General features: G+C 38.1%; 1 protein-coding gene across 3 annotated transcripts; it reads left to right on the top strand.

The window, feature by feature from the left end:
* On the top strand, positions 1-15,385 carry lama3 (laminin, alpha 3). Of its 3 annotated transcripts, none has more exons than XM_082139946.1 (38): positions 1-347; positions 2,763-2,876; positions 3,602-3,720; positions 3,900-3,980; positions 4,071-4,168; positions 4,360-4,401; positions 4,607-4,758; positions 4,860-4,970; positions 5,054-5,165; positions 5,278-5,439; positions 5,731-5,927; positions 6,062-6,178; positions 6,248-6,402; positions 6,483-6,624; positions 6,873-6,972; positions 7,463-7,579; positions 7,674-7,844; positions 7,989-8,134; positions 8,217-8,402; positions 8,636-8,784; positions 8,884-9,046; positions 9,207-9,334; positions 9,430-9,568; positions 9,724-9,828; positions 9,920-10,068; positions 10,496-10,610; positions 10,933-11,076; positions 11,346-11,476; positions 11,552-11,683; positions 11,765-11,903; positions 12,699-12,808; positions 12,880-13,057; positions 13,136-13,285; positions 13,376-13,538; positions 13,622-13,752; positions 14,590-14,680; positions 14,778-14,900; positions 14,974-15,385. In XM_082139946.1, exons 1-38 carry the CDS (start codon positions 144-146, stop codon positions 15,132-15,134), a joined length of 5,127 nt encoding a protein of 1,708 aa, XP_081996072.1. In that variant the 5' UTR covers positions 1-143; the 3' UTR covers positions 15,135-15,385. The 3 variants fall into 3 exon arrangements, with proteins under 3 accessions (XP_081996072.1, XP_081996074.1, XP_081996073.1); XM_082139947.1 differs by having other exon boundaries at positions 2-347; positions 14,995-15,385; XM_082139948.1 differs by lacking the exons at positions 12,699-12,808; positions 12,880-13,057.
* The last annotated feature ends 228 nt before the right edge of the window (positions 15,386-15,613 follow it).

Genomic DNA, 15,613 nt, shown 5'->3' with positions numbered 1-15,613 from the left:
ACACTGCTATCACACACCTGGAGAGAAAAACAGGAAGAAGAGGGGATTTTTTAACTTTGCCAAGAGTAAAGAGCGCACGTTGTTCAAGAGAATATAGAGTTGTAGTCTTGCAGTACATGCATATATGGCATGTACATTTATAAATGGCTAAGTTCTTATTCTTGGGAGTCCAAATGATGTGGACTGGAGTATTGGTGCTCTTTTCTCTGGATCTCTGGGTATCTGCTGATGAGCTGGGACGTCCTACAACGTTCTGGTGGGACAATGATATCCATGTCAAAAACAACAACAATCAAGAATCATGGAGGCATATTTTCAGAAAGTATTGTGATTCCACACACATTAAGGTAAGATGTTGCCAAAAAAAAAAAAAAGTTATAAAAAAAGGGTAAAAACTCTCAAACCAGCCTAATCTGGTCTTTGCTTAGCAGGGGGTACTTTTCAGCTGTGCTAAAACCATCTTAAACCAACTAGCAAGGTAGCTTATTGGCTGATTTAAGATGTGTATTTCAACAGTGAAAAAAACAATGTATCATTACAAAAGTTCACAATGCTGTTACAGATGAAATCTAATGTGGATAACATTGAATAAATATCTTTTAATTATAGGTTAGATACTCTTAATCACTCAAACCCCTTTATCTAAACCTCTACTCAAACCCCTTTATCTAAACCTCTAAAAACCTTGGATTTTTTTTTTTAAAGACTTTTTATTCGTGTTTGTAGTTCTAATCGAATTCTCTCGTCCAACGCGATGTGAATTAAAATAAACAATACCGGTAGGCTTTGTAACACTTTTTTATATACAAACTGTAATACAAAAATATGTGTCTTCATAGACTGTAAAAAGATCTACATATGGACCGCGCGATGAAGTAAGAGAACCACTGAATAATTTTTGAGCATGTGTCGAAATGTCGATTAAACAACAAAAGCTGTGCTATATTCGGCTCACAAATTGCACGACTCGATTTCGATCACAATTCAGTATCGATTCATTTGGATATAAGCCTATACATGGATATATTTCTTTCTATGAAAGCGTGAGAGTTGGTAGTCCTGCATGCATGGAAGTTTGTTTCGGCCACAGAATAAAAAATAAAAAGGTAATTTTAACTTTTTATCTCACAATTATGACTTTTTTTTTCAATGCAATTGAGAGTTATAAAGTCAGAATTGCGAGATAGGCTATAAACCATAGCTATAAACGGGCTATTTCTAGCCTGGTTAAAACCAGACCATTCTCAGTAGTAACTGAGTTATGGTCTGGCAAAGCTCCATAGACAAATCATTTCCAAAGGTGCGCTTCACCAACGGAGTGGACGTCAAATGCCTCTGGGCACAATTGGATAGGCTAGACCTAAAACCAATCAGAGCGATCGTCATCGTGTAAAGCCCGCCTCAACGTTTCTGATTGGTGCCGCGATTTCCACGGCATGGAAATGGCCTTGAATGAGCTCTTTGCCAGACTTACTTGCAGAGCAAATCTAAATTTGCCGGAAGTTGTCTGGGTTTTCCCAGGCTAGGCTATTTCGAGAAAAAAAGTCAAAATTACGAATTGATTAAACTCGCAATTGGGTGTTATAAAGTCAAATTTGCGGCATAGGCTAGGCTACTGTAAAGTCGCAATTGCGAGAAATAAATTCATAATTGTGATATAAACTCGAATTGTAAGATAAAAAGTCACAATTATCTTTTAAATTGTTTAATTCCGTCGCAGAAACAAGCTTCCATAGCCCCGAGTCCCAAACTAATTTAGTATTTTTAGGAATCAAGGCCCCCCGACCAAGCAGGTTCAAGCATGTTTTTATTTAGGTATGTCAGATAACAGATTTGCCATGAACACACTGGCATGCAGCCAAAATAAACAATCGAAAACTACACACACTGTTGTGCAGGTGCGTAGCACAAGATCCCGGGCCCTATGCATAGGCAGTCCTGATGGGCCCCCATATCCCTCATTTTGTTTTCTTTCCTTCTCCTGCCTTTCCTTTCTTTTTTGGTGGCCTGATTTGGCTTTCTTTGAGAAAGACATTTCTATAGCTGAAGTTTGCGCTCCACCAGATGCTCAACTAACATAAACAAAATGCGTGCAGATGGACTAAACCATTTGGCATTAGCAAGGGGTGGGACTGTGAGACCTTAGATAGTCTTTACTTTTTTGCATACAAAATGTAGTCAGTCAGTCAACCAAGTTATTCAGCCAATACACTAACATTCACAGACATTTCATCTGACATTCGTTATGAAATTTAATTAGGAAATGAAAATATCCAGGTAAAATAAAATATATTCCAGACTTTTCAAGGGCCCTATCTCCCTTTGGGGCCCTGGTAATCAGTAGGCCTACTGGTTTTACCCCCAGTCCAACGCCCCTGCTGTTGTGTTTAGAAAAGGAATACATTAATCCTAATTTTCTGTGTGGATCTGCCTGCATGTTGCTAGCTGTCTTTTTGACAATACATGTCAAATTTGTAAAGTATACCATACCTTAATGGCTAAAGTTCAGATTCCCAGCCACACACATACTGCATAGAGACAATGAAATAAACAACTCCATTGTGATTCACTGTTCTTAGAACTATTTCAGTGCCTTGATTTCCTCTTTTTTGGTCACCCGGAACATGGTAAATGTTTTTACCATAGTTAGTGTTTTTGACTAAAATAATGCCTGTATACCTTTGTAGGGTTTTCCAAAATGTCCACACAGCATGCCTGGATCTCATATAATGACCTTGTCCTCTGCATTTGCTCCATTACAGGAGTGTGATCGTGGTTATTACAGGGAGAGAAGTGGACCGCATAAGGGACGGTGTGTACCTTGCAACTGCAATGGCCTGTCCTATGACTGCGAACCACATACTGGAAGATGTCTGGTATGATTTCATCTTTTATTTCATTCATCTTTTTTTTACTTTTAAAACCCCTCATTGAACCCCTATTTGTGTTAAAGGGATACTCCACTTTTTTGGAAATAGGCTCATTTTACAACTCCCCGAGAGTTAAACGGTCGAGTTTTACCGTTTTTGAATCCATTCAGCCGATCTCTAGGCGCTATTTTCAGGCGCTGCGTCATATCATTACGCCTGCTGGACTCATGGTACGGCAGCAAAGTTTCTTGATTATTACGTAGGAATGAGAGTATAGTTCCTAGCCATATCAGCCTAGAAAATCGCAACTTTACATTTTCCGTCGGTCTTAGTACACGATGTAACTACAGAAGAGTCAAGTTTTAAATAGGAAAAATATCGAATCTCTTTGGTCATTTTTTTGAGAGAGATGCTAATGGTCCTGTCCGATTCAATGATCTATGCTAAGCTATGCTAAAAGTGGGACCGCCAGACCCAGAGATCGGCTGAATGGATTCGAAAATGGTAAAACTCAACTGTTTAACTCAGGGGGAGTTGTAAAATGAGCCTATTTCCAAAAAGAGGTGGAGTATCCCTTTAAGTCAACCCTTACATGATAAGATCAATAAGGTCAGCTTTTATGAGTAATGTATTTCCACTTTATAGTTGTGTACTCAATGCATCTTTTGCCGTGTCACATTGTGGTCCTGTCATATTGAATTAATGCTGTTTTTTTTGTTTGTTTTTTGCAGAACTGCCAGTTCAATACAGCAGGCGACCACTGCGAGCGTTGTATGGAGGGTTACTATGGCAGCGCCTCTCTGAGAACCTGTCGTATGTGTCCCTGCCCCTTAACAGACCCATCGAACAGGTGCGATGTCATAGAATCATAAAAATACATACCTGAAAGTTTGCTTTGTTCATTTAATTTTATTGATTGTTTAAAATGTTTTCATTATTATTTATCGTTTAATTATTTGTATTGCTTATTTTAAAAAGATTTTTTTATTTTTTTTATGTATTTAGTTATTTATTAATTTGTTTGCGCAGTTTTGCGATTGGATGTCTCTGGGTTGGAGATAAGTTTGAATGTTTGTGCAAACCTGGTTACTCTGGGGTTCGATGTGAAAGGTGTGTATTGTTTTTAAAATATGTAAATATGCAAATAATTGTGCATGAATGTTTTTGAAGAGATAGTTTCTCATTTACTTCATATTTTAGGTGTGCGCTTGGATATTACGGCAGCCCTTTAGTAGAAAGCGGTAACTGTCAGCCATGTGACTGTGACCACGGTTATGTATGTGACCCGCAAACAGGCGGTAAGCAGGCTCTCATGATTTACATATTAATAGTAATAATAATATAAAAATTGTATTAATAATAATATAAAAGTTTAGGCTGCTTGAATAAAAAAATAAATCAAATAATATTTAAAAAAGTATAATTAATGTTTTTTAAAACCCTAAAAATGACATTATAGTGGAAACATTTGTTTTCTTTGTTCTCATAGATTGTTATGAGGCTGATGACCCACACACTGGCGACTGCTATGGTTTGCGCTCACAATCCTCAAAGATTTCTTACAAATTACTTAAAAATAATTTTTATAATATTCTGGGCCTATAGGCCTACATGGAGCTTCTTTACAATTTTTATATTCCAGTGATCATGTGATATTTATTCATATGCAGATGTGACAATGCATGACTGAGATGTGGATTGACTAGGATTGACTAACTCCAGGTTTTTCCTGTTAGAGTGCGATATCTGTGTCATTAAGTTAATGGATGATCTTGACGTGATGGATGATGAGTTCTCCACACTGAACAATCAACTTGAGTCATTTAGTCGGAATGTTACTTCATACACGAGGCTGGACAAACTTGAATATGCCATTCCTGGTACAAAGGTCCCTACAACAATTTCCTACAACAGCATTTTGGAATGCTAATGTATTTTCATCAGTTTTTGGAAAACATCGTTTTTTGAAACCCATTTCCCCTTCTTTAGGTTTTGGTCCACAAGTATACTAAATCTGTCTTCGCATTGCAACCAAAGATTTTGGAGCTTGAATCTGATCTCGAAAGTGTCAAAGATGACCTAACTGTACTCTGTGACAAGGTACTGTTACGGCTACTTTGTTTATGGTGGTTTATCTTTATGACATCCATCCAACTAATTACAACTTGTGTTTGTTTCTACAGGCAATTGAGATGTCCTGTACTGCAGTTCAGTTGCTAAAGACTTTGGACAAAACCTATCAAAGGGGGGACAACCTACGATCTGAGAGTGTGAACCTCTTACGAAAGATACAAGGTGAACCCACTAGATCCAACTGAGCTTTTCATAGCCAATTTCTTTTTTTAAATGTCTTCTTCCAACTTGCTGGAAGGTCACCAGTTGCACTTTTACTTCTTGACCCCTGTAGAGTTCTTGGACGAGTTGAAGCGATCAAACCACACGGGTGGGAACACAGAGGAGGCCATCAGGATGTTAAAAGAAGCCCGATGGATGTTGGAGAAGATGCGAAGACAGAGCTGCAGGGTTCAGAGAGAGCTGGCTAACCAGGAGCTCAGAAAAGCATTAACACGTGGGTCAATCGCTTACGAATTACACCAGCTAGGACAGGAGTGTCCACTCCTGCTCCTGGTGGGCCAACGTTCCTGCAGAGTTTAGCTCCAACTTGCCTGGATTTTTTTGGTAATAAGGAAGACCTTAATTAGCTGGTTCATGTGTGTTTAATTGGGGTTGGTGTTAAACTCTGCAGGACAGTTGTCCTCTAGGAGTAGGAATGGACACCCCTGATTAGGACTGTGCTTTAGTGGCCAAGTAGTGAGAAAGCTCTTTTTTGGGTCTGAAAGCATGCTTGTTTCTCTCACAGTACTCAACCTCATCTTGAATGACCTGATGATTCCTCTAAATGGCTCCTTGGCTGTAGCTGATGGTATTGGACAGAATCTCATGGATTGGATGGAAGATCTTCGAGATATACAAGAGGCTCTTATAGACGCACAGCTTGATGTGATCAAGTCCAATAGCGTGAATAAACTCAACGAGGAACAGCTGAAAAATGTTTTGGTAAAAAGCTAATAATAGAATATTAAGAATGTTCTTAATAATGTAAAACAGTGACTTTGAGAACCACTGTAAGATAAGATCTGCATTTGTTCACATATGTCATTAAACACTTCCATCGATTGTTTGTTTAACAGACGCAGTTGAAAGTATTGAGGAAAAATCAAGGAAATATCCTAGCCAATGTGAACATGACCAAAAGGACACTAAAAGAGACAAAGGATCTTCATGAAATGATGGATGACCTAACAGAGGTGACAAATAATGAAATTCTTTTGTGAAACATTCACCAGTTTGGATACTTACGTTTTGTTCTCTGCCAGGAAATGTCTCATCTTGCAGCTTTGATTGACGGAGCAAAAACCGATCTAGATGCAAAACTCGAGCTACTCTCCAACGCAACTGCTAAGCGGGGAATTGTGATACGGGCTGAGGAGCACGCCAAGGAACTTATGAAGCTGGCTATGGACTTTCAAATGTACATCATGAGTCCTCCAAACATACCGAAACCTTATTTTTGTTTCTAATGAAGTTTTAATGATTACACGTGTCTTGTAGGGTCATAGTGAGCATCACCAACTCAACCGCTGTTCAGAAAGCAATTGAAGCCATCAGAGCATTCACAGACATCACTAATGCCATAAAGGAGGCGGAAGCTGCCGCCAAACGTGCCAAAGAAGCGGCTGACCAGGCTTTCGAAGTATGTCAGATAATAAATTAAAACATTAGAATATTTTTTCTAAATAAACTAAAAGTAAAAGTGAGCATTAGATCATGGTAAATGTAATGAGTATGAACAATATCGTATATAAAAATATCGTCCTATAACCGATATTATACAGATATATTTTGCATTCTTGGTTGCGCTCCACTTATAACCATCATAAAAGGAAAGGAATCTTTCATTGTTCTAGAATCAAACATTGTTCTATTAATTTCATTCCCCAGGATGTGCGAGGACAAGATCTACAAAATAAAGCCAAGGATCTGAAAAATGATGCAAATATTCTTCTGGTGAAATCCAAGGAAGCAGAGATACAGCTAGAAGGTTGCCATTTTCACCTTTTAATGCATCTACAATAAACCATAAAATAGCATCCAGCAATAATATCTGTAGCGACAAATGACCATCTTGTCACTTAGAGGTGTTTGCAGGGCTATCTGACGCGTGGTTCCAAACAAATACACTTCCAGTCCAGTACTGCATTTATCTTCTTTATTTGTCTCAGTTCTGATGCTCAAACACATTGCAATCACCAGTTAGCATGTCCTTACATGATCCTGACACGGTCAAAAATTGTTGCTTCCCCATTACACCTAACGTCTCTTGCTCTCTGATTACCTATATACCCTAAACCCATTCTCCACCCAGTGTTCTCCAGTGGAACTACAACAGACATTTAAATAGAGCATAATGGCTCTTACAATATCAACCAAACAAGATAAACTTTTAAGAATAACACAGTCTTAATCATATTATTTAATGTTTTTTTTCGTGGACATGTTGTGATGTGTAGTAACAAAACTTTCATCTACAGATGTCACACAGAAATGTGAAGCTTACAAGAACCTGATCCAACAGGCCGAAAACAAACAGAACGGGCTGAAGCAAGTCATGCGAGATGTGTTGGAGAAGATGAACAACATCAAAAGAGGTTAGAAGCTCCATTTTGCTCAATCATTTTCCCACAATAAATATTGTAATGGTCTTGTCAGATGAACACTTTGGTGGTTTCATTTTTTTTTTAGACGATATTGGCGATCTCATTATCCAAGCCAAGGAAGGTGCTTCGGATGTGAACGCAACAGCAAGTGATGCAATAACCAGAATGCAGAACATCAGCGAAGAACTGAACAAAATTAACATTTCCCCTCAAGATTCAAACCTGGACGACTTACTCGATGGTGTCAACAAAACATGTGAGTCTTCTCAGCTCTTCTTTCCTTGAGTTGATCTAATGAAAATTATTCGGTACTATTCAGTTCAAAGATATCTAAATAGAAAGCCTGAGCGTTTACGTTACTTTAATTCTGAGGAGCATCACTGAATTATCTTCTTTACAGTAACACAACTGGATCAGTCTTTCCCTTCACTAATTGACAAACTGCACGAAGTGGAGAACCAAAGTGAGCAGAAAGTGAGCAACATATCCAGCAGTATCCAGAGAATCAAAGACTTGATCGAACAGGCCAGAGACGCGGCCAACAGAGTGAGTGCTCATGGAAGAAGAGATGTTTCTCCAACCGCCTCCAGATGTTAAATACTCTTGCTTTTCTCTCCTATGTTCCTAGATCAGGGGGCCGATCTTGTTCTCCGGTGATGCTCACATCGAACTTCGACCTCCTAAAGACCTGGAAGACTTCCGAGCCTTCACGGTTCTTAATCTTACGCTGCACCAACCAAAATCTCGAGGCGACGGAAGGCGTAGACGCCAGCTGGGTGATGACCAGTTTGTTCTTTACCTTGGAAATAAACATGTGAGAAGACCTTTCGTTATTTAATATATTAGGGATGCACGATATATCGGTACCGATATTAACATTAGATATTTCATGCTAATTTATTTATTATTCTCTAAATTTATTTTTAGCTTTTAAAATAGTTTTTAGTGAGGGCGGGGGGGGGGAATAAGGGGGGGATGGGTTAATTAAGAGAAAATAATATACATTTTATTTAACATCTTTTTATTTGTTACTCTCCGGACCAATAGGCAGTCAAAGATTTCATTGGCCTGGTTGTGAGGAATAGTGTCCTATTTTGTGTCTACAAACTGGGCGGCCATATTCATGAGATAGAGACCAGCGAAATTACCAAGTCCACGAGTGCCAGCGCCTTTATGGATAGGGTGGATTTCCGCAGGTAAACATCATTCATCACAGTAGAGCTTTGCAAATTGCGTACATTTGCATTTCTGAAAACCATTTGTCCATCTTTTAATTTCCTTTGTTCCCAAATCAGAATTTATCAAGACGCACAGGTCATATACACACAGACTTTCACATCAACTGAACCCAAAGAACTGCCGGCCATGATTAATCAGCCCCTATCCAGGATTGGATTGCTCGATCTGGATCCCAATGAGGTCGTTTTATACGTGGGCGGATACCCAAGCAATTTTACGGTAAATAAGTCAGCAAAACTATTAAAAATGGACTAATGGCTCTCCTCAGAGATTTTGAGTACACATGCTCATGCAGTTTGAAATCTGCAACATTTCTATTCAGTTTTTTTCCCCTATATTTTTGTCAAACTATCCAAAAAACTATCCATTTTGCTTTCAGCCACCTGCAGAGCTTAGGTACCCAGGATTCAAGGGCTGTATTGAGTTTTCTACTCTAAATGATCATATCCTCGGCTTGTACAACTTTCAACGTGCTGCCAACATCACAAAAAACGACTTCTGTCAAAGGTACCTTATGATGTTAAGATGATCTTAAGTCGTCAGAAGTTGTTTCTCTTTTTGCTTCAAAGTTTTTAGTCATTTCTTTGATATTCCGTCACTAGGGGAAAGGTCAGCACATTGGGGTATTATTTTGATGGCACAGGCTACGGAAAGGTTGATGTATCAAGCTCGAACTCTGTAATTAAGTTCTTTGTTCTGAGTCATCAAATGGATGTTGTGCTTTTTCACATGGGAGACGAGGTAAAGAAATTGTTATAAAAGCTTTGATTTGATTCACACTTCCAAATCATAAAAATTTAGCATTTTAAATCCAGATATGAAAAATGACAACAATTGTTTGATATTTAATATCACAAGATTTTAATAAAATGTAAGTGTTTTTTGTTTGCTTACAGAACTCTTACTTCTTTGTTACATTGGAAGGAGGGTATATTGTTTTGCGAGGAGAAAAAAATGGCACAATAATTTCTGAAAAGTCCAAAGTAAAAGTATTTCCAAAAGTAAGTTTTCCTGTAACCTCTTAATTTATTATTATATTATATTATATTATATTATATTATATTTTATATTATATTATATTCCTCCCTTTAGACAAACTTCATCCAGATCAGACTGATTATGAACATTGATAGAGCAATAACAATACTTGTCAAAGATTACATCAACATTTTTTTGGGATTCGTCAAAGGGCTCTTCAAAGAGGCCTACATTGGGGGTGTTCCAACTGCAGTCCGGGAAAAGTATTTATATTCTCTTTTGTTTATGTTTATTGGTACATTTCTTCAGCTTTTTATCTTTATGGTTATTGGTTAGGGATCAGGAAAACATGGGTACTATACGGTTATCCGGACCACATGTGATGACCTACCCCAACCCCGCCCCTAAACCTACCCGTCACTGGGGTTACGACCAACCAAGAGCGGTTGTGGTCACAGGTGTGGTCCGGATAACCGTATAGTACCAAAACATGTTAAATGAAAGTTAAATCTTGCGAAAAATGTCAAGAGTATTGGTCATATAAGAAATAATATTTTTGATTTAAAGGAAATTGACCCCTGAACGGGAGCAGCTGTGTGAGAAATTAAGCACATTTAATTTCCAATTGTCCTAAAAGAGACTCAATTTTCTAGCCAAATATAAATTTTTTCATCATTTTTCTCCCTCCAGATATAATATTGTTCTTCCATCACTTAGAGGGTGTGTCAATAACATCCAGGTAGATATCACTTCTAGTTTTACAGAGGAAGTTGGGATTGTCCAAGGTTGTCCAAATCCTTTACTGGTAAGACAGTTTTTGTGGACAAGTAGTGATTGGAGAAACAAAGCTTTTCGAAACTTTCAATCAACTGAACAAATTGCTTCACAAAATAAATCATCGTACCCCTAGCGGCGTAACATTAAAGTTCAATTTCGAAACAGTTATGACGTAACAAAGCCTCGTTTACTGACTTTGGAAGTTTGGTACATGCTCCGAATCACTGGTTCGAAACAATTGAGTCGCAAAGGTTTGAAAGCTTCACAAAGCAGTGTTTCCATCACTACTTGACGGTGTATGTGCATGAGGAGAAAATTCATCTGAACTGTTTCTGGTTGGTTGTTTTCAGGGTTCCCGAGAGGCTACTTTGGAATTTGGAAGTTCTTTGTCGGTGTTACCCACTAATAAAGAGACAGACTCTGAGACAATGGTTTCACTTGGATTTAAGACATCCCAGGAAAATATTCCAGTCTTAGTACAGACTGGTGGAATGGTTAGTTCATCAATAACGTTTTTTTCCATATTAAGGGTTGCGAGTTGGCTGTATGTTTTTTGATGGTTCTAATTTCAACATTCATTTTTGTAGTTCTTTATACATTTATATTTTATTTAACTATATATATATATATACTTTTATGTAATACATTTTATATAATTATTTACAATATAACTATACATTTTATTTATTTAATTTAATATTAATTCCAACTTAAATTAAATAAATAATGAAGAGATTTACTGATGTTTTCCTTTGGTCTGCAGAATAATGACATTTTGCTGTCTCTGAAAGACGGCTTTGTCGAAATGAGTGATCGTAAGGAAAAATTAACATCCAATAACAAATGCGAAATTGGAAAATGGCACTACATAACAGCCTACAGAAGCAGTGGGGGGTAAGAAAAAAATATCTTGGTAAACTTACTTGCAGAGATGCTTTTTAATACTTCATGTTGAATATTTCCCATCAGGATGCAGCTAAACGTTGACAACACAGACATTGTAGGTCCACCATCGTCATCCACGTTCGATGAACTCGAAGAAAATTTTATTTTGGGGGATGGTTTATTTGAAGGCTGTTTGAGGAACTTGTATTTACGGAGGTTTGATTTTATGATTTACTCTTATTGCGTTATCATGACATATAACAGAAATAAGCCACTCATAATGTCCTTATGATCCAGTCCACAGAGCGGCTACATTCCAGCCGACTTGAGCAGATTCAATCAGACTGGAACTGTATCTTTGGGATTCTGTAAAGCAGAGCGCCCCCCTCTGGAAACCATTAAGAAGCGTAGTAGTGTGTTTAAACTCCCAGTTTTGGTAAGGGGCGTGACATTTTCCCAAACACGCTTAAAGAACTTGACCAATCACAACACATTGGTCCAGCTGACCAATCACAGTGCTCTTTTCAGAAGGAGGGAGCATAACATAAACTAAACAGAGCGTTACTGACAGACTGGGAAGAGAGGTGGGGGGTTAACGTTTACATTAAAGCATGAAAAACTATTCTAGTAGACCCCAAAGACAAAATAAAAGCATAATAGGTACCCTTAAAAACACTTTTACTCCTGAAGAGATGATTAGTGCCAGAGACATTATAAGGAACGCAGCCGGTCCACTTAAATAAGAGAAGCACTCAAAATGGCATCCGTGAGACAAAATTACATTTTTGATAGAGGTTTTGCTTGTTTGATTGCTCTAAAATGCCTTTTTAGCTACACAAATACATATATTTCAGCATAAATCAGGACCCCCTTATGGTGGCTGCCATGTTGATATCACATGACTAGTTGAACTGCACTGACTTTAGCACTGCACCGCACTGACTTTAGCACCCCCCAATTATCAAACACTTTCGGTTGCAAAAAAAGTCATGATGGGCTTGCCTACCAATATTTTTAAAATGGCAGTGAAAACTGAAAAGTTTTGTTGTTGTATAAGGCGGCCTCCACACCACTAGGTGTCACTATTGAGTTAATAGACTGTTAACAGAAAAATATAGTGCACCTTTAAACATTTTGCACTGAGATCATTATACAAATACACATTTTAAGTGGCAATACAAATGTGACATTTAATGTCATTTGTCAGGCTATGTTTTGTTGTTTTTAAAAGGGAAGCTTTGAACAAGGCTGCAGAAACACTAAATCTGTCAAACACACCTACCACCTTGGATCCAACAGCCAAATGCAGTTTAAAATAGATCCGGAGGAGCTCAATAACTGGTAAATTACATTAATTACGTATTAATATTTCATTTTGTAGCATTTTTACGAGATCTTTCTTTGTCTTACAGGCCCCATTTCTCCCTAGACATCCGCACCACATCATCTGAAGGACTTTTACTCCATATCTCAGGGACAAATGGTGTTCCTCTTGTGATTCTGTATTTGGATGATGGAAAAGTCAAACTCTATGTTGGGGCAGATAAAGTGATTTCCTCTCAGGAGATCAGTGATGGTGACTGGCACAAGGTATGTAGCAAAATGCCAAAATAGTGCATTTTCATAACTGCGAAATCTTTAGTTTTAGTTCATGTTGTGTGTGTACAGATCAAGTTCGGAGTGAAGAAACACAACTTTCGTTTAGCTGTGGATGGTGTTAAAACACCCGATGGACAGCAGTTGAAAAGATTCACACATGATCTGCAGTCTCCTGTCTATGTGGGACACGGACATCTTCAGACGCTTCACAAAACATATGTACGAATGTGCAACTTCCTTATTTCAGCATGTAGCTCAACCGCAAGTCTTGTGTTCTTGTCAAAAGGCATCACACAGTTTTTTTCACAGGGAGAAGTCCCTCAGAAGAGTATAGTCGGATGCATCCGTGACCTCAGGGTTTCCAAGGTTCTCTTTGCGGATCCAGCTGTCAATCATGGGGTCATGCCCTGTTTTAAAGGAGTGACTGAAAAGGGGGCGTATTTTGCTGGAAATGGCGCACATTTAGTCTTAGGTTTGGCCCTTCATGTTGATACAAATGTGTATTGTGACAGAAAAATAGGTTCAAGAAATTAAATAAATGTTTTTGTTTGGCAGAAAAGTACCATATCTCTGGTCCTACGTATTACTTGGCTTTTGAAATTCGACCCAGGAACCTCACCGGCCTTGTTTTCCACAAAAGCGATGACCATGGACGGACGCTCACTCTTTTTCTCAGGAGAGGAAAGGTGAATAAGAATATAGTTTAGGAGTATTTAAAAACATTTTATTTTGGCTGTATTATTGATAAAAACAGGATTTGGAAGGAAGATAAGACTAAAAAGTATGTGGAATGCTAATACTTAGCATGCATAGATAATGTACTTGCATGTTTTTGTGCTTCTGTGCTGGTTACAAACCTCATTATAAAGTAAAAATGTATTATCGTAACCTTAAACACATTGGTTTGTGGCGCATACAGTTTTAATGTTTACTGTACTTATAGTTTACAGTCTTATAGTTTTTTACCTATAGCGGCTAATGAATCAGAAGTCTCGCACATTCTATACGCTAATGCTAACTTTCACGTTGAAAAATACTGTGGGCATTTCTTGCTAACAATCACTAAGATTCTCATCAAAATGTTGACGTAGAAGAAGAAAGTGGGTCTCGTTCACTAAGCGTGTGTACGCAAAAAAATATTGCGAAATCTGCATACGAAAATTTTCACAAAACAAATCATGACTATACTAAAATGGAATCTTTACGTAAAATGACAGTATATTTATATGCGCATGCTGGGAATTAGGCTGAATTTTTCTGTGAGAACTTCTCCTGTGTGTATTAAAAATATGAATTATTAACACAATTATTAGTGAATGACCCCCAGGGTGCGCTAATGACCGCTAGCGCCCCTTGTGGACACTTTAGAATACAATAGTGTCTGTAATCAAGATTTTGTAGTTTGCATTTGTGTTAATGTACTGGCATAACGTACATTTTGGGCCTGTTTCTGGACTTTAACGCAATAATTACGTTAAATATCACATAAAGTATGCAATCTGTGTGGAATTTTGATTCATTAGGTGGTGGTGAAAGCAAACGACGGAGAGCACCGCTATGGCACCGCATTGACCCCAACACGACCCCTCTGTGGTGCGTTTCACCATGTGGCAGGTACTGCTTTTTTTCCCTTATCAAGGTAGATTATAAAAGACAATTTTAACAGGAAACGTAAGTGAGGTTTCATTCATTTAAATGACGTATCCCACAGTTTCCTTACGGCGGAAAACTATCGAGCTGAGAGTAGATGAAGCAACATCACGAGTCAGACTGCGTTCTGTATCACGTAGGTCTACTACAGAGCAAGAAACGATCTACATCGGTGGCGTTTCAGGTAAAGCCCGCATTCATGTAGCAAAAACGTCTCTTCTTGCATGAAAGGCCTTTCAATGCATAGTAATTTACAGTTCTGTCTCTTGTTAATGCAGAGAACGTGAGAGAAGGAGTGGAGATGTGGACATCTTATGTGGGGTGTTTGCGGAACTTAAGGCTTAATAAAAATTCTGTCTCATTTGAGGATGTGAGTGTATTCGGCCCCATAAACACTGGCGAGTGCCCGGCGGAATAATGGAAGGATGAAACACAACACAAACACTGAATAAAAAAATTAAAATGAATTGTTTCGGGAATTGGATTGGAAATTGACCTTAAAAATAGACTTGCTACACAAATATACAAAATGCAGGGGTTGTTTTGAGTGCCTTAATAGAAAGGACTTGCAAGCAGATTTCCTCAACTATGAAAATGGTAAGAATCAATGTATATGACAGTTAAAAATTAAATAAAAAGTGTATGGAAATAAAAATATATTTAAAATTACTTGGTTGACTGTGCTTGCTCTTGCCATCCGGGTGGCTTCTTCTTGTGTAAATAAATGTATTTACACAGCTTGTACGTCTTCTGTTCGATGCACTACACACCAAGTAGTTCAGGGCAGAAAGACTGAGATGTCTGCCTGCACTTTCATCATTTATTCATAACGTGCATAATGTGTGAATATATGTTCTTCCACATTCAGGCCATTCAGAAAGCTTTCTTCCTCGTTTC

The sequence above is a fragment of the Leuciscus leuciscus genome, assembly GCF_965113295.1.
Source record: "Leuciscus leuciscus genome assembly, chromosome: 15".
Classification (NCBI taxonomy): domain Eukaryota; kingdom Metazoa; phylum Chordata; class Actinopteri; order Cypriniformes; family Leuciscidae; genus Leuciscus; species Leuciscus leuciscus.
The sequence above is the reverse complement of the archived record's forward strand: the minus strand, read 5'-3'. Positions and strand labels throughout refer to the sequence as shown.

What these genes read in the sequence shown, in the direction of transcription:
- lama3 (XM_082139946.1), top strand. Translation starts at nt 144, where the DNA reads ATGGCTAAGTTCTTATTCTTGGGAGTCCAAATGATGTGGACTGGAGTA. An exon ending in TTAACAGACCCATCGAACAG is followed by an intron (nt 3,721 to 3,899) that starts GTGCGATGTCAT and finishes TTGTTTGCGCAG; the next exon opens with TTTTGCGATTGGATGTCTCT. An exon ending in GATGAACAACATCAAAAGAG is followed by an intron (nt 7,580 to 7,673) that starts GTTAGAAGCTCC and finishes TTTTTTTTTTAG; the next exon opens with ACGATATTGGCGATCTCATT.